Source organism: Staurois parvus, unplaced genomic scaffold (genome assembly GCF_062004578.1).
Source record: "Staurois parvus isolate SC_StPar_1 unplaced genomic scaffold, SC_StPar_1.0 ptg000549l, whole genome shotgun sequence".
In the NCBI taxonomy this organism is placed as follows: Eukaryota; Metazoa; Chordata; class Amphibia; order Anura; family Ranidae; genus Staurois; species Staurois parvus.
In genome coordinates, this window is record NW_028318345.1 from 619,714 (window position 1) to 642,059 (window position 22,346).

General features: G+C 39.8%; 1 protein-coding gene across 2 annotated transcripts in view; it reads left to right on the forward strand.

Moving 5' to 3' along the window:
- LOC149451052 (tight junction protein 2-like) overlaps positions 1–22,346 on the forward strand; it is a 53,873-nt gene that overhangs the window by 24,781 nt on the left and 6,746 nt on the right. For both annotated transcript variants that reach the window (XM_089691046.1, XM_089691045.1), the window contains 6 exons: positions 286–339; positions 3,821–3,945; positions 14,447–14,549; positions 16,467–17,112; positions 17,189–17,292; positions 21,714–21,867. In XM_089691046.1, the coding sequence (XP_089547172.1) occupies positions 286–339; positions 3,821–3,945; positions 14,447–14,549; positions 16,467–17,112; positions 17,189–17,292; positions 21,714–21,867 (1,186 nt within the window). The remainder of the gene's footprint in view (positions 1–285; positions 340–3,820; positions 3,946–14,446; positions 14,550–16,466; positions 17,113–17,188; positions 17,293–21,713; positions 21,868–22,346) is intronic.

Below are 22,346 nucleotides of genomic sequence, written 5' to 3' on the forward strand. Positions count from 1 at the left end.
TAGCCTACTTGTTAAATCCAGTAAATACGAGAACATCACATGACATCCTAAAAAAACAGTGCGAACGTTCATTTTAATAGTCCAAGTTTGTGTCTCCACATGTTTTCTCAAAGAAATATTCCACAGAAACTGCATGATTAAAACTCCAAGCAACTTTTAAGGACAAAGAACACAACATTAAACAGGGCCATTTTCACACGGGAACGTCGCAGTGCTCAGGGTACATTACTATGACCTTGCTCTCTGATTTTCATGTTTTTATATATTTTTTTTTTCTTTTAACAGGGATTTGGATTAGAGGACACAGTATGGGAACAGTACACTGTCACGTTACACAAGGTAAATCTCTAAATATATTTCTTGTGTGTGTGTGCGCTATCCTTTTCTCTTTAATTTTAACAATATTGTACTGATATGTTGACCTTTAGTCTCTTAGTGAATAGGATAGAGACCTTTACAAACACATGCTCATTAATCAACACGTATTGCTGTAAGTGATTTCAATGTGTTCTTGCTATATAATGATTGCTGAACAACATATTTCCTGCTTGCTCTTGACAGTGCTTAACAGTGCGCTTTCCCTTCTTTAAAGTGTAAGTAAACTTTCTCAACATTAAATGGTATTAAAGCTTTGGATTTAATTTTTTTTCAATAGTAAACATGTCATACTTACCAGCTCTGTGTAATTGTTTTACACAGAGCAGCCCCGATCCTCCTCTTCTCTGGTCCTCCACTGGCTTGCTATGGGGGCACTCACTGACATATAGAGTGAGGCTTGGCCTCACCCCTGATCCCTCCTTACTGGCTGTGAATGACAGCAGCATGGGTCAATGGATCCCACTGCTGCCTCTGATCAATGAGGAGTGAGATACACTGCTCTCGTGCATATTGCTGGATCAGGATCAGGTTCAGGTAAGTATAAGGAGAGCTAGGTGGGGGGAGAAGCACCCTGAAGGTTTTTTACCTTTTTTTGGCAGAATTTCACTTTTCATAGTAAATAAGAGCATTTTCCAATGCCATTTCTGGCCCATCCATCCCAGTGTGCTTTTCTCTCACTTAACCTTCTCCACAAGAGATTTAATTTTTTTGTCAGTTTATTTGAATTTTGTAACTGATTTTCAGATTCCATCACTTCCTGTAGATCATCTCTCAGCATTCACTTCCTGAAGACCACCTTCCAGAAGCCTTCATTTCCTTGTTGCATCACAGAAGAGGGTGTGGTAGGGTGTGTTCACCACAATGGACCACACCTCCCTCATTACAATACTACCTTCCGCCAACTTTCTATACAGTATGATAGTACAATCTCCTATAGTTCTAGTAAATCTAAAGGAAATAGTACAATCAGATTGCAAAATATATGGCCATCTTTATATAGGCACATAGGAGGGAGTGGATGGAGACACTCAGTTGTCAGTCCCCATTTGACTTCTCCGCCTAGAGAAAACTCACAATTCCACATGCATTTGTTTTGGGTGTTTTGGAGCATTTTCACTTGTTGTGCATAGGGCAGCCCATTCACTTGAATGACACAGCATTTCTTATTTAAATTGATATAGTATTTAAGAAAAACTATTTTGCTTTCCATTTTATGTAAAACAATACCCCTACATGTTGTAAAAAACAAAGTACATGTCTGTGATGGTAATAAAAGAATGGTACAGTGTGCACGTTTGTGTTTCGCAACAAAAATACTTTAAATTGTTTCCATCACTGCCCATTTAATCCTTCAGACTGTTCACTTGATAACCTTTGGGACTGCCCTCCTTCTGGCATAGATGAGGTGAAGGGTAGGGCAGGATATCCATTTTTTTTTTTTCTGTTTTAAAAATGCTCTTGAAATGATAATGAGTTCTGATGAACCCCAGACTGAGTGGGGAGAATGGGGCGTATGCTGTTACACTCTCATTGCTTCAAAAATGTGCAATTTAATGACAATCAAGACCAAAGCAGAGTGCCGTCCTGATGTGCAGATCATGGGTTTTGCCAGGGGAAAAAGGTCAGCTGACTATCATTTTCAGCGCTCATTAATACTATAATTTTATAGCTGTGCTGTCAGTGATGCAAGGGCAAAGGTCACAACTAGTCAGCATATGTTACATTTTTGGGATTTTTTTAAAAAGATTTTTTATTTTATATATAATTCATGTTTGTAATATATTTGATTGTGTCATGATTTCTTTGAATTCCTAGATGCTCTACTTAGTTGTCATTAGCAATCGAACAGTATGGCAAGTTTGTTGGCTTTGATCAAGTCCTAGTGATTCCCACCTCTGTTTTCATAAGGAATTTCATATTTGCTAATTTAAATTTGCTGGTTGGTAGATTAAGCCAAAGGATTGCTTCCTAAATGTCACATGTTGAAAAATTATATTTTCTATATGCTTTTAGCAAAAATCACTGCTTTCCAGGGTTACGAACATAGCTGATATCCGCTCCAGAGCATAGGAAAGGTGACTGTATGAGGATTGGGGGATGCCCTGCTCTGTGACACTGCCTCCTTGCACTGCATGGGCAATATGACAGTCTTTTTATGCCATTGCTCACTGTAAACAAGCTTTTTTCAACACTTGTTAGAAAAATAGAGCAAATTAGAGAAAAGCAGTCCAGATCGCCAACTGCTGGCTGGATAGAAGAAAGACTGCATTATACTCAAATACAATATTTCATAATTAACTGGGAAGGATTAGTAATCCCTTTTTTATATTTTTGGTCCTGAAATTGATATATGTACAAAACTACCATACATTCCTCTTAATTTTGCGAGCAAACCAGAACCCATGAAACCAAGGTCAATTTTAATAAATAAGGTTTGATTTATTGTAAATTGATTGTACTTATTTATTTATTTCAGGTACTTGTATAACGCTGTTAATTTACACAGTGCTTTACATATATATTGTACATTCACATCAGTCCCTAACCCTCAAAGGGTGTACAATCTAAGGTCCCTAACTCACATTCATACATACACATACTATGGGCAATTTATACAGGATCCAATTAACCTACCTGCATGTCTTTGGAGTGTGGCAGGAAACCGGAGTACCCGGAGAAAACCCATGCAGGCACAGGGAGAACATGCAAACTCCAGGCAGGTGGTGCCATGGTTGGGATTTGAACCAACGACCCTAGTACTGCCAGGCGGAAGTGCTAACCACTAAGCCACTGTGCCGCCCACTTGGCAAACCAAACTCACGTTGTTGTTTTATGAAGTTAGAACAATAATAAAGGTTGTTTTAAAGTAGGTCATATTTAGTTTTCTTTTTCACACTATCAGTGGTGGCCTGCTTTTTTTTTTTTTCCACATTGGATAAGCACAGGTCACTGCTAGGACGGCAGTAAACAGTTGTTTTCTATGTGCCCTGCTCATGCCGCCATGCTGTTGTGTGCTGTGAGTTGCTGTAGAATCCAGGATGTCTGCATTTTTACACAGCACACTGTATTGCACTGCATGTCATACAGCAGTGCATTGCACAGCGCCATTGTGCAGTAACATGGATAAAGTATCTGATTCTTTAAATACAGGTTCGAGAAAAAACAAAATAAGCAGTGTGAAGCTCTTTGCTAAAGCCAGCACTGCCATTAGCCCTGATGGGGGGGGGAAGCTGTGTTTTTACTGTGTGGATCTATGTGACAACCTTTAAGTAAGCAGTTACTTTTTTTTTTTTTTCTTGTGAGACTTCAGTTTAGTACAGGCTCTTCTGTGGCATGTACAATTGGTGGGAATTATGTTGACTTGTTTAATGGTTTATAAACCTTTCTTTGGTCCTCAATCATGCCCATGCTAATGAATAAAAATCTCTAATTTGTTGCCCAGGATCCAAAAAAAGGATTTGGCATTGCTGTTTCTGGAGGGAGAGACAACCCACATTTTAATAATGGGGACAACTCCATTGTAATTTCAGATGTGCTTCTAGGAGGACCTGCAGATGGTTGCCTACAGTAAGTAAATTTAAAAACAAATGTTTTTTACATCTGTTTTTCTTACAACAAACCTTTTTTTCTGATCTGTAAATCTGTCTCTACATAGATATCTGGTTATGAAAAATAGATCATTGATCAAGGACATTGTTCGGTTATACAATGTCAGCTTTTAGAGTACAGAACAGACTTTCTAAAATTACTTACTTTAAAATGTAATTTATATAATTTTATACACTATCATCTTGTCTTCCTTATTCTTGTAAAGGATAATTTGAGCTAATACCAACTCTTTTCCAGTAAGCTGATTGATGAATAAACATTCAAGAAAATCAAATCAGCAAAAAAGAAATGGGTTAGGAGCATACAACATGCTGTTTACACCAGTGTTTGGGCTGTCAAATGTTGGAAGCCCTAATACATATCCAAGTTCTTCCAAAAAAATCACATTGTGTTGATTTTTCAACACAAAGTAATTACAACCTGGAACCTAATTGTCTACAATATTTAATACTAGGAACATTTGTTTACTGTTATTCGCTATGACTTTGTATAGTAATTAAAGTGTTACCCACAACATGAAAATCAGTCCGTATATGCCGTAAAGCATGCTTGTTATACTCACTGTGGAACCTAAGAAGGTAATCCTCTGCATTGTGTAAAAGGCAGTTGGATCCTGGCTTCTCTGCCCCTCTTGTTCAAGTGTCCACGCTGATGAGAGAGACTGAACCCATAGACCTTCTGCACATGCTCAGTTTAGTGTATATTACTAGAGAGGTGTTTTGGTTTTTTTTTTGTTTTTTGTTTTTTTTTTTGTTTTTTTGGGAGAGTGCATGTGGTCAGCACAGGGCTAATCAGCACTGTCCAGACAGGTCAGGGGTTTTACATCCTCCTAGAGCAGAAAGAAAACTCCTCCTACAAGCTTTAACCAGTGCTCTGCTGAAGTCACAAGACTGCTCTGTTGATGAGAAAAGGTATTCAGCAGTTTATATTTACTAAAATAATTGCACTTCCATGTTGTGTGTACTGTGGGAGACCAGATATAGTGAATGAAGGGTCCTGGGTTCAGTAACACTTTAAGGTATTTCTCCTACTTCAGTATGTTTATAGCGCTTCAGGTTGTTTCCATACGAATATTACATTTATCAATTCTCTGTCTGTGCGTGTTACTACATTAATTTGTGATGACACTAAGCATGATATATTATCACTTGGTTTTCAATAACACTTACACTAAAATGAGAGAAATCTTTTGAATTGGCATCTAATGTAATTGTAAAGGGACACTGCCACAAAGCAAATTCCATTATTTAGCTCTGATGGGAGCAACCGTTCTCTAGCTCATAAGCTGCTGACTACTTCTGAGATAGTAAAGCCAACTATATTCACTTGATCACTGCGCTTGTTCCAGTATGTGGCTCACAAGTCAGTTGATAACTGCTGCCTTCAGAGCCTAAAGACAAAATATGTTTTGTAACAGAATCCAATTAAAGCTCCATCTGCTAGTGACATGCAACAAGCTTCAATCTCCTTTTTTTAAAATTCATTTTAATATATTTGAGACAGTAGAAATAATTTTATGGAGAGAAGAGCCACAAAAGTAGCACAGGATAAGGATGTACTGGTCTGTGTCAGTAGTCTTCACTGACTGATTCCACAAAGTTTGTCCACTTTCAGTATGGCAAAGCAAACGTGTAAAAATTTGAAGGTCACACTACCTCCTGTCTGGTATTTTCAGTGTCTTCTGTTCCCATTGGGTAGATTTCTCTTCACTTCTGTCCTAGAGACCCAATAGGAAGTGAGAGGAAATCTGAGCTAAGACTGGGGGGGGGGGGGGGGAATTCATGGAAACAAAAGTGAATCTCTTCCCAAAAAGTTTCATGTTCTTGCTGTAAACAAGTTTTTTTTTTTTTTTGTTTTTTTGTTTTTCCATTTTGGAACATAGGATTCAGAGATATTGGGTTATACTTCCACCTACCTACCTACCTACTACCACCTGCACTGGCAAAAAAAACAGTGACCAGCCTCGCTCCCAACATGCCTTTTAGTTTTTTAGCTAGTGTCCTGGGGATGGAAATCTTTTCTCTTCGATCCAGATCGGCATATCCTCAGTAGTAGCTTTAGAGATTGTAGCCAAAACCCACTGCACTGGATGATAGCAGTGCTTACTTGGAATGTGACCTTCGGGCACTGGGTTCTACTTGTACTACTGTGTACTGTTATTTAGCCACAGAGCCATTATTACACTTCTTTTTTTTTTTTTCTTTTTCATTGATCTTTGTGGAAAGGGTTAGAATGCTGAGGAATTGATTGCTGTGTCTTTAGGTTCAGTGTCATGCAAGCACACATTCTGTGCTCTTTTCGCACCATTCTGCATGAGGCAGCACCTTCTTGTCAATGCATCTCATCATAGGGGCACAGGGTTTCACTGCAGACAGTCCTTGCTGCTGCCTACAATGATCTGGTCATTTGTAACTTTCCTGCAGTCAGTCCATAAGTGCCATCACACCTGGAAAGGCATAGTTCATTTGGTGCAAGGAAAGAAACTTTCATCCCAGATAATAATACATGGAATGAAATCTAACCTTTCTACAATCAGGCCTGGATCATCAGTTTGTCCTGGAGTTCTAGTAAGGGCCAATTCCATGTTAACCCCACTCCTCTCTAGCAGGTGATTATATTCTGACAGCAGCACACGAGTTTCATCTGCAATTGCAGCACAGGGACTTCTAGTTCTCAATGAAACACTAGTTCACCAAAACTTCTAAAGCACTGCAACTGAAGGTCTGCTCCTCGGTACGGGCCGACAGCTGCAGAAATTGTCTGAAGGAGCCGGTGCGATGCTTTTCAGGCTACTTTAGAACTAAATACTAAGTGCATATTTCTCAAATTCGAGTTCCAGGACACCTCCTCCCAGCAGGAACAGTAAATGCATCACTAAATACACGTTAAATGGAAATCCTTCTGCTGAACTGGTCACGTCAGGAGACGAATCATCTGGAACCTGGGTGAGGGAGGACTTTGTTTCCTTGGCTATCCTTTTTCTTCCACCCACTACTTTATCTACCTGGCTCCACTGCTAGCAGCTCTCTATGCGAGATTGTCCTCCAGGACCCCTCCTCGGTATGGGAAGAAAGCGGCTTGGTTCCCTTTCTCCTCTGAGACTGGGGAAGGCCATGTCTGGAAGGGACACACCACATTGTTGTTGACCAGCTTAGCCAGTCCAGGTGTCTGGGTACATGCAGAAGCCCTAGAGAATAAAATGGTGGGTATTTTTATGTCCCACTGTATTTATGGAGCAGTTTTGTTATACATCACTGGACACAGAGCAGGCTATTCATGACTGTGGGTTATAGGCTACCTATAGGTGAATGGACACTGGCCAACCAATCGGAGAGGAGATCCTCCCCTATACAGTCAGGTCCATAAATATTGGGACATCGACACAATTCTAACGTTTTTGGCTCTATACACCACCACAATGGATTTGAAATGAAACGAACAAGATGTGCTTTAACTGCAGACTGTCAGCTTTAATTTGAGGGTATTTACATCCAAATCAGGTGAACGGTGTAGGAATTACAACAGTTTGCATATGTGCCTCCCACTTATTAAGGGACCAAAAGTAATGGGACAATTGGCTTCTCAGCTGTTCTATGGCCGGGTGTGTGTTAATCCCTCATTATCCCAATTACAATGAGCAGATAAAAGGTCCAGAGTTCATTTCAAGTGTGCTATTTGCATTTGGAATGTTTTGCTGTCAACTCTCAAGATGAGATCCAAAGAGCTGTCACTATCAGTGAAGCAAGCCATCATTAGGCTGAAAAAACAAAACAAACCCATCAGAGAGATAGCAAAGCCATTAGGCGTGGCCAAAACAACTGTCTGGAACATTCTTAAAAAGAAGGAACGCACCGGTGAGCTCAGCAACACCAAAAGTCCCGGAAGACCACAGAAAACAACTGTGGTGGAAGACGAAGAATTCTTTCCATGGTGAAGAAAACACCCTTTACAACAGTTGGCCAGATCAAGAACACTCTCCAGAAGGTAGGTGTATGTGTGTCAAAGTCAACAATCAAGAGAAGACTTCACCAGAGTGAATACAGAGGGTTCACCACAAGATGTAAACCATTGGTGAGCCTCAAAAACAGGAAGGCCAGATTAGAGTTTGCCAAACGACATCTAAAAAAGCCTTCACAGTTCTGGAACAACATCCTACGGACAGATGAGACCAATATCAACTTGTACCAGAGTGATGGGAAGAGAAGAGTATGGAGAAGGAAAGGAATTGCTCATGATCCTAAGCATACCACCTCATCAGTGAAGCATGGTGGTGGTAGTGTCATGGCGTGGGCATGTATGGCTGCCAATGGAACTGGTTCTCTTGTATTTATTGATGATGTGACTGCTGACAAAAGCAGCAGGATGAATTCTGAAGTGTTTCGGGCAATATTCTCTGCTCATATTCAGCCAAATGCTTCAGAACTCATTGGACGCCGCTTCACAGTGCAGATGGACAATGACCCAAAGCATACTGCAAAAGCAACCAAAGAGTTATTTAAAGGAAAGAAGTGGAATGCTATCCAATGGCCAAGTCAATCACCGGACCTGAATCCGATTGAGCATGCATTTCACTTGCTGAAGACAAAACTGAAGGGAAAATGCCCCAAGAACAAGCAGGAACTGAAGACAGTTGCAGTAGAGGCCTGGCAGAGCATCACCAGGGATGAAACCCAGCGTCTGGTGATGTCTATGCGTTCCAGACTTCAGGCTGTAATTGACTGCAAAGGATTTGCAACCAAGTATTAAAAAGTGAAAGTTTGATTTATGATTATTATTCTGTCCCATTACTTTTGGTCTCTTAACAAGTGGGAGGCACATATGCAAACTGTTGTAATTCCTACACCATTCACCTGATTTGGATGTAAACACCCTCAAATTAAAGCTGACAGTCTGCAGTTAAAGCACATCTTGTTCATTTCATTTCAAATCCATTGTGGTGGTGTATAGAGCCAAAAATGTTAGAATTGTGTCGATGTCCCAATATTTATGGACCTGATTGTATATCCCCTCCTATACAGGAAGTACTTCTGTTTTTTTCGCCAGTGTCTGGAAGGTGGATGGTCACGGAAAGTGTTGCTGTGCTCTTTGAGCATACCTGAAATTCCAGAACGGTTTCGTTAGAGAATTGGGGACTTTAACCACTTCCCGACTGCCCTATAGCAGAAATACTGCTACAGGGCGGCTCGGGTGTGCAAAATCACGTGTTTGTATGTGTGTATATATGTGTATATATATAAATATGTGATTTTGCATTTCGCGGTAGGGGGCGCGCATCCTACCCACACCACCATTCGCGGCTGTCAATCCCCAGGTCCCAGACAGTAATTACCTGCCAGCACCCGGTGATTACTGAGCATCTCTGACTGGGAGGAAGATTGGTTTATTTACTAACAGTCTTCCTCCCTGTCAGAACTGCCATGCAAAAAATTGTTGGCAGGTTTTCTTTCATGGGGAACAGCTGTACAGTCTCAAAACCAAATGGGGATGTAAGGCCCATTTTGGACCTCAAGGCGCTAAATCAGTTCCTAAATGTCCGATCCTTTCGTATAGAATCGGTTCGGTCAGTAATGGCCTCTCTACAGGAGGGAGATTTTTTTAGCGTCCATGGACATAAAGGACGCGTACCTGCATGTACTGATATTCATTTCTCACCAAAGATTTCTACGATTTGCAGTTTATAGCACCACCATTTTGGCTAACCATGGCTACCAGAGTTTTAACAAAAATTCTTGCTCCGGTGTTTGGGCTACTCAGAACCCAGTGAGTGTGGGTCACAGGTTATCTAGATGATCTCTTGCTTAGAAATCTGTCAGTGCCAGGTCTGAAGCTGGATGTGGTCCTTACGATGCAGATCCTGGAACAGCTGGGCTGGGTGCTCAACCTCAAGAAGTAAGACCTGGAACCAATACAGAGTCTGGAGTATATGGGGATGGTCCTAGACACCATTCAGGCAAAGGTATTTCTGCCTCCAGGGAAACGTTGTGCTCTGAGGTACGAGGTTTGCAGTTTGAAGGCCAAGAGGTATCCTTCAATTTGCCTCTGTATGAGGTTGCTGGGGAAGATGGTATCCTCATTCGAGGCTATTCCCTGTGCTCAATTCCACTCCAGGCCACTGCAAAAGTACGTTCTGTCTGTTTGGAACACAGATTCGGGCCCTGGATTACTGCTTATCTCGGTCTCCAGAGGTGCAGCATAGCTCGAATAGGTGGTTGATAACTCACAATTTGGGGAAGGGAAAATTCTTTCGGCCAGTGGTGTGGAAGTTGGTGACCACTGATGTCAGCCTTCCAGGTTGGGGGGGGGGGGGCGGCATTCTGGAGGAGACAACAGTTCAGGGAACATATATTCCACGGGAAAGGGTTCTTCCCTTCAATGTCCTGGAACTTCAAGCAGTGAGGCTGGCTCTGAGGTATTGGACATCCAGGCTTCATGGTTGGCATGTAAGGATTCGGGAAGAATTGGCAGGCGGATTATCTCAGTCGCCGGCAGTTAATTCCAGGATAATGGGCTTTGCATCTCTATGTTTTCAAAGAAGTCTGCTAGCGATGGGGTTGCCTGGATGTAGATCTATTGGCATCCAGGTTCAACAAGGTCAGTCTTTTTGTGTCCAGGGTAAGGGACCCTTGCGCGGCAGAGGTAGACTCCTTAGTGATTCCTTAGAACCAGTTCTCACTGATTTATGCCTTTCCTCCAATCCAGCTGCTGCCTGCCACGTCTATTACACAGGGTTTGGGAGAAGTATATTCCAGTGATACTGATTGCGCCGACCTGGTCCAGGAGGGCCTGGTATGTGGACATAGTGAAGATGGCAGTAGACAGGCTGTGGGCCCTGCCATGTTGGCCAGACCTGTTGTTGTCTCAATGTCTTATATTGCACCCAGCTTTATGGTCGCTAAATTTGATGGCATGGCTATTGAAACCCAGATGTTGAAGGATAGGGGAGTGTCGGATTCTGTCATTCCCATCATGTTTGGTGCTAGAAAGGAAGTTTTTGGAACATTTATTGCAGAACCTAGAAGGCTTACATTGCATGGTGTGAGGTTCACAAATGGCACTCATGAAAGTATGTGATTAGCAGGATTCTGTTTCTTCAAACAGGGTTGCAGAAGAATTTGGCTGTTGGTACCATTAAGGGCCAGGTTTTAGCATTAGCTATTTTTTTTTTTTTCCAGAGGCCCGTTGTGTCTCACTCTTTGGTCAGTACGTTTTTACAAGGAGTGATGCATATGGCTCCTCCTGTCAGGTTGCCTTTGCCTTGGGCCCTGAACTTGGTTTTTGGAGGTTTTGCAAAAGCCACCATTTGAACCTATTGGAGAGATTCCACTGGTCCTGTTGACTCGTAAGGTGTTTCTAGTAGCAATCACTTCTGTGAGAAGGGTGTTGGAGCTGGCTGATCATTCAAGCCTATGATTTGAAAGGTAAAATCCCACCCTTTCGGGTGAAGGCACGTTCTTCCAGGAGTGTCAGGGCATCTTGGGCAATCTGCAATCAGGCATCAGTGGCTCAGGTTTGCAAGGCAGCAACATAGTCTTTGGTTCACACATTCTGAAGGTTCTACCAGGTGGATGTAGGAGCCGCAGAGGATTCTGCCTTTTTGGCCGCAGTGTTTTATGGACGGTTGGGTAGGTCCTGAGGGATTATGGACAGTGACTATCATGGTGTCATCCTCCCCTCAAATTTTTTATTGCTTTGCAACATAGTCATGAATAGCCTGCTCTGTGTCCCGTGATGTAAATTAGCTTTTTTTTCATACTTGTAAAATCAATTTCTTGGGGTACATCACAAGACACAGAGGTCCCGCCCCTCTTTCTGGAATTTTTATTGCTTGCTACAAAAACTGAAGTACTTCCTATATAGGAGAGGGTTATATAGGGGAAGACCTCCTCTCTGATTAGTCAGCCAGTGTCCCACCATAGGGGGCCTATAACCCACATAGTCATGAATAGCCAGCTCTGTGTCCCGTGATGTACTCAAAGAAATAGATTTTACAGGTAAACATGTAGAAAAAAATCAAATTTTTTCAAATTCCGTTTTTTGTTTAGTTTTTTTTTACAAAAAAAATGCACTTTTTAATAAATTTTGATTCACAAAAACACAATATAATACCCGATTTTTGGTAAAATGTAAAAGAGGTTACGCTGAGTAAGTAGGTACCATGTCACACTTTAAAATTGTGTCCGCTCGTGGAACGGCCAAACTACAGTACCAAAGAAAAAAATTCCCAAAGGTGGCACTTTAAAAGTCTTTACAGGTTACCAGTTTAGGGTGACACAGGAGGTCTGGCGCTAGAATGATTGCTATCATGCTGATAAGTTTACATATGCATACAAGACCTGCGCGTGTGTTCGCATTTGTGTGCAGGGGCGCTTTAAATTTTTTTGTTTTAATAAACATTTCTACACATCCTTTTTGTCAGTATGGGCCGAGACAGGTCCACTTTATGGAGAGATCTGAGATCTAATAGGCTCCTGATCTCTCCTCTGGCCTCCAATGCAGCCAATCACACAAATCGGTTTGATCAGCTACCTTACTGGCTGCTAAACCCAAAGCCGAAACCGTAAGTGATGAAATCCTCGTCGCTTCCTGTTTCTGACCGCGCACAGCTGGAGGAACAACATCTGTTCCTCTCACTGTGTGCTCGGAGTCAGATGCTGACAGTTGCATCCTTATTGGGCTCCTAATCGCTCAAAAGAGCTTTGTAACAGCGGTGGGGGGACGGGCCCCCTTCCACACCTGTAAAATTGATCCAGCAGCTCATTAGCTGCTTGGATTATTTTTACTGGCTTCAGAATCGCTGGCTGAAAACGGTGATACATCGGTTGTCTCTGCAGCAATGACTTGAGATACCACCCTTACTATCCAGGGATAGGGTTAACCTGGTCCGTTGTATCTGTGATATTTATGGGCATCTCAGGGGTATGAGAGGTCTTTTTGATCCTCCTTTTTTTTTTTTTTTTTTCTTTTTTTTTTCTTTTTTTGTACAAGTTTAGTCTTTTGTCTTGTTTTCTAGCATAAGGACTTCCTTTTTTAAAGTGAATTTTGTGATGCATTTCCTATTCCTGGAGGCAATGCCTATATCTCATGGGCTGTCTTGAAAGACTCTCTGAATTAGAGTTAACGGTAAGTCTAGCTCTGTGGGTTTTTTTTTTTTTTTTTAAATATGGGTGAATTTTTTTCTAAAAGGTGGACTTAGATTTTAGGGTCTATTGGATAGGGTGTTTATGTGGTGTCCACCTGTGTCTCTGTGGGATTTAAGTTTGGTTCTCTTTGCACTTCAAAAACTGCCTTTTGACCCTATTGCATACTTGCCCACAAGGTTGTTTTTTCCGTATTACCATTACCTCTGCAAGGTGTTTGTATGAACTTGTGGCTTTGTCCAGTAAAGAACATTCTGTAGTCATACAGAAGTAAAGGTGGTATTAAAGTGGACCTTTTCCCCCTTGCACAAAGACTCTCAGCAGCATACTGCTCTGCATATTGGTATGAAATCCTCTTACATTCATTAAACAAACATTTTTGCTTTTAATTCAAATTACTGTTTTTCAACTTCCTGGTTTCTTTAAGGCATTGATGATGTCACCCTGGCCTTACAGCTGTATCCTGGGAAGTTCCTGTCACATGTTCCAGGAGGCAGACCCAGAGTATAGCCTAAGTCCTAGGAAGTAATGTGAGATGGATTATTCTGCCCTTAGTAAAAATTGCCACCATGAGAATAGTGGGTAGCAAAAGAAAAATAAGGTATGCAGAGAAAAAAAGGCTGCAATTATTTATAGGTATCTGTTTGTAGATTGCAATTGTTAAACATTTTAAAGGTGGCATTGTAAGTTCCTTGGCTTCCCAGCGGCTGGGCAAGATGAGCATTGTTCTGGGAGGATTTACCTGTACAAAAACTTTTTTTTTTTTTTTTTTTTTTGTGGCTTTAGACACTACCTTCAAAATAGCATACCATTTTTATCTAAAATACACACCTGTAACTTTGGGTATATTAACTTATTTGTCAAAAGGTTACTTTGTTGCCTTATAGAACTCTAGGTTCCAATAATTTTCTCAAATAGAAATGATAATGTACAGAATTCTAAAATAAATATATACACACACACATTTTTTTTTTCTTTTTATGCTTACACATAAGCCATGGTTATGTTTGCATAGCAGAGACAAATTACAAAACATGAAATATTAGAGCTAAATTAGCATTATGACACACAATAAATACAATTTACAATGTCACAAAGTCCCACCTAATGCAATTATAAAAGGTGGAAGCATCCTGTGAGTCAGCTTGGAGCTGAACGTTTTCATGCAGCCTTAGCAATCTTACAAAGTAGTAGTACTCATAAATACTTGTGTTATTAACTAATACATTTATTTCCAGCACTAGAATAAAATGGCCATCAAATAAGAAATATTTTTAAAAGAATGTTCTGCTAAGAGCAAATTATTTTTATGACACTTTCAGAGAGAACGACCGTGTTCTTATGGTAAATGGAACCCCTTTGGAGAATGTGCCTCATTCATTTGCAGTTCAGCAACTAAGAAAATGTGGGAAAACAGCTGTCCTGGTAAATATGACCATTATATTCTGATTATTTCATTTTTGTTTTTAAATGTAAAAAAGGTTAATACCATAGGATATTGTGCAAGGAATGTCTAAACAGCACCTTCAAAAATGTGTATTTACGGAGACTTTGCACTCTAGCTATTCGGTGTGCCAATACCCACAGTAAGAGAAACAAATGGGGCTGGTTGTTTTCTCCTGTCATATAAGTGAAGTTTTATAGAAGCATATACCAGTAAAGAAGAGAGGGAATAATTACTTTTACCTCTGCCTGAACTCTGCTCCTTTCCGAGTCCACACGGAGTTTGGGGTAACAGTTCTTAGGAATGGGGTACAGTTCAGCAGCACAGGCAACATGAAAGTCAACTGTTCCCTCACTCCTTTACAAGTATGTACTTCCTTCATATACTTTACTTCTATGACAAAGCATTGTCCATGTGTGGGAGTGCATGCTTGTAGAAACAAGTAAATCTTGTTTAGATTAATAAGCTTTAACAGGTATGTTCCTGGATTGACCAGCACAAGAATTCAACTGGCTCATTATAAATACAGGGTTCTCAATCCTCACAATGGTAAAAAACATAGAGGTAGCAACCCAAGGCATATTTTCCTCCATCGCACTACTAGACTTTTAACAGCTGTATTTATATACGGTTTGTTTGCTTCTGAAAATAGAAAATATACAAGTAGCTTTATTCGCCATTGCCTTGTGCATGAGTGGTCTTTTACAACCAGGATTGCTCATTCTTCAGCCTAGGGTAAAGCATGTAGAGTGCTGTCATTGTGTAGCTCTGGTAGGAATCCTGCTAAACTTCTAGTGTGTTTCGTTTGATATTTTTATATTATCTGTTACACATTGATGTAATCTGTACATTCCTTTACATTATCTAAAAATAAACAGCTGAATAAATCTCCAAATGCTGATTATAATCTTCTGACCTCTTGATTTTTTTTTTTTTTTTTTTTTTTTTTTTTTTTTTAACATCTGTTGGCTAAAACATATTAACCTCTCACTTCAATTCTTAATTTCTTTTTTTCTTCTTCAGGCATGGAAACATGCCTGACGAAGGGGTTCTGCGTGGCTCTGAAACGTTGCACTTTTGTGATGTGCTCTTTCCTCAATAAAAGTTTGGAACAACATTGAAGATCCTTGGTGTGCTGGCAAATATGTGCATTGGGCCTTGGGGAGAGGAACCAGCAGCGCAAAATGCCAATATGGTTTGCTGCAATGCTCATTGCTAACACATGGTATAGTCAGAGATGAGCTTAGCAGTCTATGGCTGCTCCTTCACATCTAGTAAGATGCTATGTACAGGAACAAGACTTTATTACTGTTTGACTGCAGTAAAGAGAACAGTGTTGGATCAAGCCTTGCTGCATTAGATTGTTCTGCCCAGATACAAGCTGCAATTGCGCAAGTCTGAAAATCGTCCATATCCGTTATGACATTTTACAAAGTTACAGGTAATATAGTAAACGATAAGATGCCCACTATCCTCCAGTACTCTCATGACAATGTCTTTAAATATCCCAAACCCTTGCTAGCTGTCGAACATCCCATCAATCCTGAAATCTTCCTCCCACAAATCATTTATTAACATTCTTGTTAAAGAAAAGGTTGTCCAAAGTGTCGGCTGCTGGTTCTCAAAGAAGAGATGCTTATTAACATAAGATCAGGGTGTCATGGTGGGGAACATTAAACTTATTGCAGAAGCGAAGGAGTTAAATCGTTCAATATGTTCTTGAAAGGTTTCTGTCCCTGGTTTTGTCATAAAAGTCCATATTCTTGGTAACTTGTGTATACGTTTTTTAATGTAAGTTCCATTATACTTATTGTTCAATAAAAATGTTGTGCTTGGTGTTCATTCTTGATGGGTTACTGTTTAAGTAAATTTTTAACCTGTTACTGGGATGTTTACAGGTAGTAAGAAGACCACGAAGGGTGCAAATGGTTGTCCCAAGCAAATCTGAGCCTGCTTTGGATATGATGGATGACTATACAGAATTTGAAAACAGAACAGCTTACACTGCATATAGTGACAGAAGTGTAGATCCAAACCCAGGCTATAGAAGAGACCAGGAAAGGGGCCCTTATTATGAAAAAGATCAACGAGGATATGGAGCCCGTGCAAAAAGTGTCGACCAAGATCTTAATGTTGATTATGGACCTCGACAAGAATATAGTCGTGGCAGAAGTATGGAGCGAGGCCTTGATGATGAACAGAATTATCGAAGAGACCACAGCCGTGGCAGAAGTATAGACCGTGGTCTGGATGAGGACCGTGGGTACAGAAGGGAAAGAAGTCGAGGCAGGAGTCTTGACCGAGACTTGGATGACCCACGAAGCTATGGAAGGGATAACAGTCGTGGAAGGACCTTGGATAGAGATGACCACTATGATAGAAATGCACAGTACAGCCCAGACAAAGGTTATGGCAGAAGGGCTTCTCCTGACCGCAGATATGATAAAGAAATGCAGAAAAGTCGAGATAGACTTCAGTCTCATAGCCCATCTCCTTCAGACACATCGACAAGTGTCCTTTTAACAAAGAAAAAGCCTAATGAAGGCAAGTATTTTTATTTTTGTTATCAAATTTTCTTTGTCAGCAAAAAGTGCCATTATGTATTTCATTTGTATTCCAGAATATGGGCTTCGGCTTGGAAGTCAAATTTACATTAAGGGATTGACGAGCACTGGTTTGGCAGCAAAAGATGGGAATTTGCATGAAGGGGATATTGTTCTCAAGGTAGTTAATACATCTGGTTTTCTTATGTAATTTTTAATATCTGCATGTGCTGTTTTGTCACTATAAACTTGTTGATTAAACACAAGTCCTATTCGTTTAAATGATTTATTTAAAATAAACTAAACTATTTAAATATGTATTTCGTATAAAAAAAATCAAGTACTAGCTGGATGAAATGAACATGAAATTGTAAATGAGAAGGAGAATCCTAAAAGCCTGTCCCTAATGTAAAAGCTTGTTGGAAAAATTGACTACAAGTAAAGGTGCCATTTTAGGAAGGATACATTTAAACCTCAGACAGTTGTACAGGTGCATCTCAATAAATTAGAATATCATCAAAAAGTTAATTTATTTCAGTAATTCGATTCAAAAAGTGAAACTCGTATATTATATAGATTCTTTACACACAGAGTGATATATATTTCAAACATTTCGTTTTTTTAAATTTTGATGACTATGGCTTACAGCTAGTGAAAACCCAAAATTCTGTAACTCAGAAAATTAAAATATTATATTAGACCAATAAAAAAAAAAGATTTTTAATACAGAAATGTTGGCTTACTGAAAAGTATGTACAGTATAGTATGCACTCAGTAGCTGGTCGGAGCTCCTTTTGCATGAATGACTGCATCAATATGGCATGGAGGTGATCAGCCTGTGGCACTGCTGAGGTGTTATGGAAGCCCAGGTTGCTTTTGATAGCGGCCTTCACTTCATCTGCATTGTTGGGTCTGGTGTCTCTCATCTTCCTCTTGACAATACCCCACAGATTCTCTATGGGGTTTAGGTCAGGTGAGTTTTCTGGCCAGTCAAGCACAGTGTTACCATGATCATTAAACTAGGTATTGGTCATTTTGGCAGTGTGAGCAGGTGCCAAGGCTTGCTGGAAAATGAAATCAGCATCTCCATAAAGCAGAGGGAAGCATGAAATGCTCTAGAATGTCCTGGTAGAGGGCTGTGTTGACTTGGACTTGATGAAACACAGTGGACCCATTTCTACATCTAATGTACGAAACCCGTGAGGTATCCAAATCATTTTATCGAATTGACTAGGATAGTGTTGGATACATGGGACAGATTACACAATAAGGAAAAATGGGAATTTAATTCACTATTGATACCACTAGTGGGAACAGTTTTTGTTTTTTTTGTTTTTGTTTTTTTTTTGCACCAGGAAATGTTAAAATAAGTGAAAGATGGATAAAGGATAAAAACGCACGCTTGACAGATATTATAAAAGGGGGGAGATTATGCATGGTTCAGAATTTAAAAAAGAATAAGGATTTGTTTGTTAGAATAGATGAATGAAAGTATAACCAGTTGTCTCATTTTGTTGCAAATTTACCACAACCATTTAGGGATGTAGGAGAAATGAACCCGTTTTGAAAAACTAATGAATGCTGAATTAAGCCCAAAACACATCACCTCTAGTATATATAAAATCCTTGTGGACTTAGATGATGTAGAGCCCCCTGGATATTTAAGTAAATGGGAAAGGGAACTAGGAATAAAAATCAACCCTCAGCAAAGGGAAGGTATTTTTAACCTAACACACAAGGCAATAAACATGTGCACAGTAGAGATGAACTACAAATGCTTGGCGAGATGGTATTTAACACCCAGTATAACCCATAAGCAGCAAGGGGAAAGCTCCCCATGGTGCTGGAGAGGATGTGGAGAAAAGGGCAATATGGAGCACATCTGGTGGAGTTGCCCGAGGATACAGGTTAATTGGAGGGAAATGGCGTATTATATCAAGGAAATATGTGGGGTGGATATTCAAGGGGACCCACTGAAATGCTTATTCTACTATTCTGAGCCCATGGCAGAAGTAAATAGGAATAAAGTATTGTACCATTTAATCAGTGCAGCAAAGGGTTTGATATCAAAATTTTGGTTAGTGGCAGAGGTTCCGAGGGTGGTGGATTGGATAGATGGAGTGGAAGGCATTTTCAGAATGAAAGAACTGAGAAGTTTAGAAGATTATAAGATTGGAATATTTAAAAGAATATGGAGTGTTTGGTTACATTTTAAAACTGCAGATTCTTATACAGAACTAATTAAAGTAAAGGGGATAGCCTAAGAAATCACGATGAGATTGGTCGGAATAACAAGTTATGGAGAAATGGATACAGATAGAGAAAGATAAGACAATGATGGGGGGATGGGTGGGGGTGGGAGATGAAGGGGTTATAGAATGTATTCATTTAGGGGACAAAAGAAAAAAATCATATTTTGGAAGATGGAATGTTTTAATGTTTGTATAAGTATGAAATAAAAAGTTAAAAAAAAAAAACGCAGTGGACCCAACACCAGCAGATGACCTGGCTCCCCAAGTCATCACTGACTTGGAAACTTCACACTGCACCTCATGTAACTTGTATTCTGTGCCTCTCCACTCTTCCTCCAGACTCTGGGACCTTTATTTCCAAATGAAATGCAAAATTTACTTTAATCCGAAAAGAACACTTTAGACCACTGTTGCTTGTGCACCTTTTTCTACCACACTTTTTTTTCCTTCCACTCAACTTTCTATTTACATGCGTGGATAGAGCACTCTGTGAACAGCCAGCTTCTTTAGCAATGACCTTTTGTGACACCCTCCTTGTGGAGGATGTCAATGACTGTCTTCTGGACAACTGTAAGTCAGCAGTCTTCCCCATGATTGTGTAACCTACTGAACCAGACTGAGAGAATTTAAAGGCTCAGGAAACCTTTACAGGTGATTTGAGTTAATTAGCTGATTAGAGTGTAACACCACGAGTCTACAGTATTGAACTTTATCACAATATAACATTTTTATGAGATACTCAATTTTGGGTTTTCACTAGCTGTAGCCATAATCATAAAAATTAAAAGAACTAAATGCTTGAAATATATCACTGTATGTATAATCTATGAAATATGAGTTTCACTTTTTGAATTACTGAAAAATTCACTTTTTGATGATATTCTAATTTGAGATTCACCTGTACTGTACAACACAATGTATTCCAGTTATGTGTTCATACTTTTCTCTTTTACAACTAGTTTGAATCTGTCTTGATATTTTCCTGTATTTCCTCACACAACAGCACTTGGGGAGGATGCATCCGTACTGTGAATTAACCATAGCTCTGTCTATATTGCACACACAGTGCTGTCAGCCTAATACTGCCAACATGCTTACAGGAGGCGTGGCCTTGATGTTCTGCTATCATTCACTATGTACTCAAATATTAGGGCAGGTCCTGAATCAGGTCAAATAGATTAAATGTATTGTAGTCTGCAGATTGGCCCAACACTTAGCTATGCTGTCTTGCAATGGTGTTTGGGTCGCAGAACTCTATAAACATAATTCCAAATCCTTTGACAGATAAAATAGTTCACATTAGAATTTCTTTTGTAGCTTTTTGCTTAGAGTTTAACTTTAACATGTACCATTTTCACTCTACAAGCTTTTTGTGGGCCTGTGGTCATAAAGGCAAACTGCTGTGAAACATGCAGCCTGTCAAAGCAGACTTCTGAAAATGCTGCTTCCTGTCTGACAGGGTAGCCTTTTCTTGCACTTCTGGATAAATATTGATTGGTTCAGTTGACATCTTGGATCTTATATCACTTGTGGCCTTTGGAAAATCTCTGTGTTTACATTTCCTTATCCTCCCACCCTGTTGCCATTTTAAGGAGACTCCATACACCCTTATGAGTTCTTCATATATTTTACATTACAAAAATTCAGCAGGAGGAGTAAGGCTTTGGGTCATGGGAAAAAGAAACTAAGAATTTTGGAAGGGTGAACTGTCTGCAGGAGTTCACAGATCATATTGGTAACAAATAGGAGATTTAATGTGTTGGCATTTACCCAAATTTGAATTAGTTTTGTACTTGTAGTGGCTGAACTGTGTATATGTCGACATACACTGTTTTACACAAAATTGGTACCCTTTAACTGCCACCAACGTGACTGTGGCAGCGGTGTTTTTTACACACACACACACACACACACACACACTTCAAAAGCTGACTGTTGGCTTTCTGATGAAAGCGATTGAGTGGCTTCCCCACAAGTACCATACTTGTGAAGAGAATCTGTAATTATTAAGAAATTATATTTATACATTTAAAGTAGAATTACATATTTTAACCTCTTGCTGACCGAATAACACATAAGCATCAGCATGAACAGTGTACTTTAACACCCAGCTGCTGCACGTATGCATTCATGGTGGTCTGAGGTTGTGTGCAGAGAGTGTGCTTACTGGACAACGGTAACATGTTGAAGCGGTGCCGCCTCCCAAGCATTAGGGCCCATTCACACTAGAAACTGCATGTGAATCACACAGGAATGATGTGAGATGGCATTAAGAGTCAAATTATGTGACATGGCCTTTTTATTTCTGTTTACAGTCTAGAAGTCTGTTTATTGTTTCTTATGTTTTTAGATCAATGGTATTTTGACTGAGAACATGTCTTTAACTGAAGCCCAGGCTTTGATCGAGAAATCGCGTGGAAAGCTTCAGCTGGTGGTTCTGAGAGACAAAAAGCAGACTCTGATCAACCTGCCTTATGTCGAAGACAGTGATTCGGAAATGGAAGGTGATTAAACAACCAGTGAACCTAACCTGCAATTTACCTTAATATCAGAATAATACTATTGGCAAATGTGTATGTAAATGTTTCCATACAGTTAAAATGGATGTATAGTGTTTTTTATAGTTGGAGGATTGGCATCTCTCATGTTTTTTTATTGCTGTCTCTGCACCTGCTGTGTGGATTTACTCTTATTTGTCCTGGTGACCATTGTCACAAAGACAAGAATTGATGGGTAATTCAAACTTTAACAGTTGTCACTAAAACAAGAGGTGAAGGCAAATCTTAAAAAGGAAACCTATCTAAGTGGGCAATTCATTTCACTTTGGTGATTTTGTACTCTCACTTTCCAGTGTGTCCCAAGGACAGGAAGTGACGCAAATCATCCCCAACAGAACTCAGAAAGCAAAAGAAAAAAAAAATCAGAAAAATCCTGATTTTTTTTTTTTTTTTTTTTTTTTTTTCATGGAAAAAGGAATGAAACA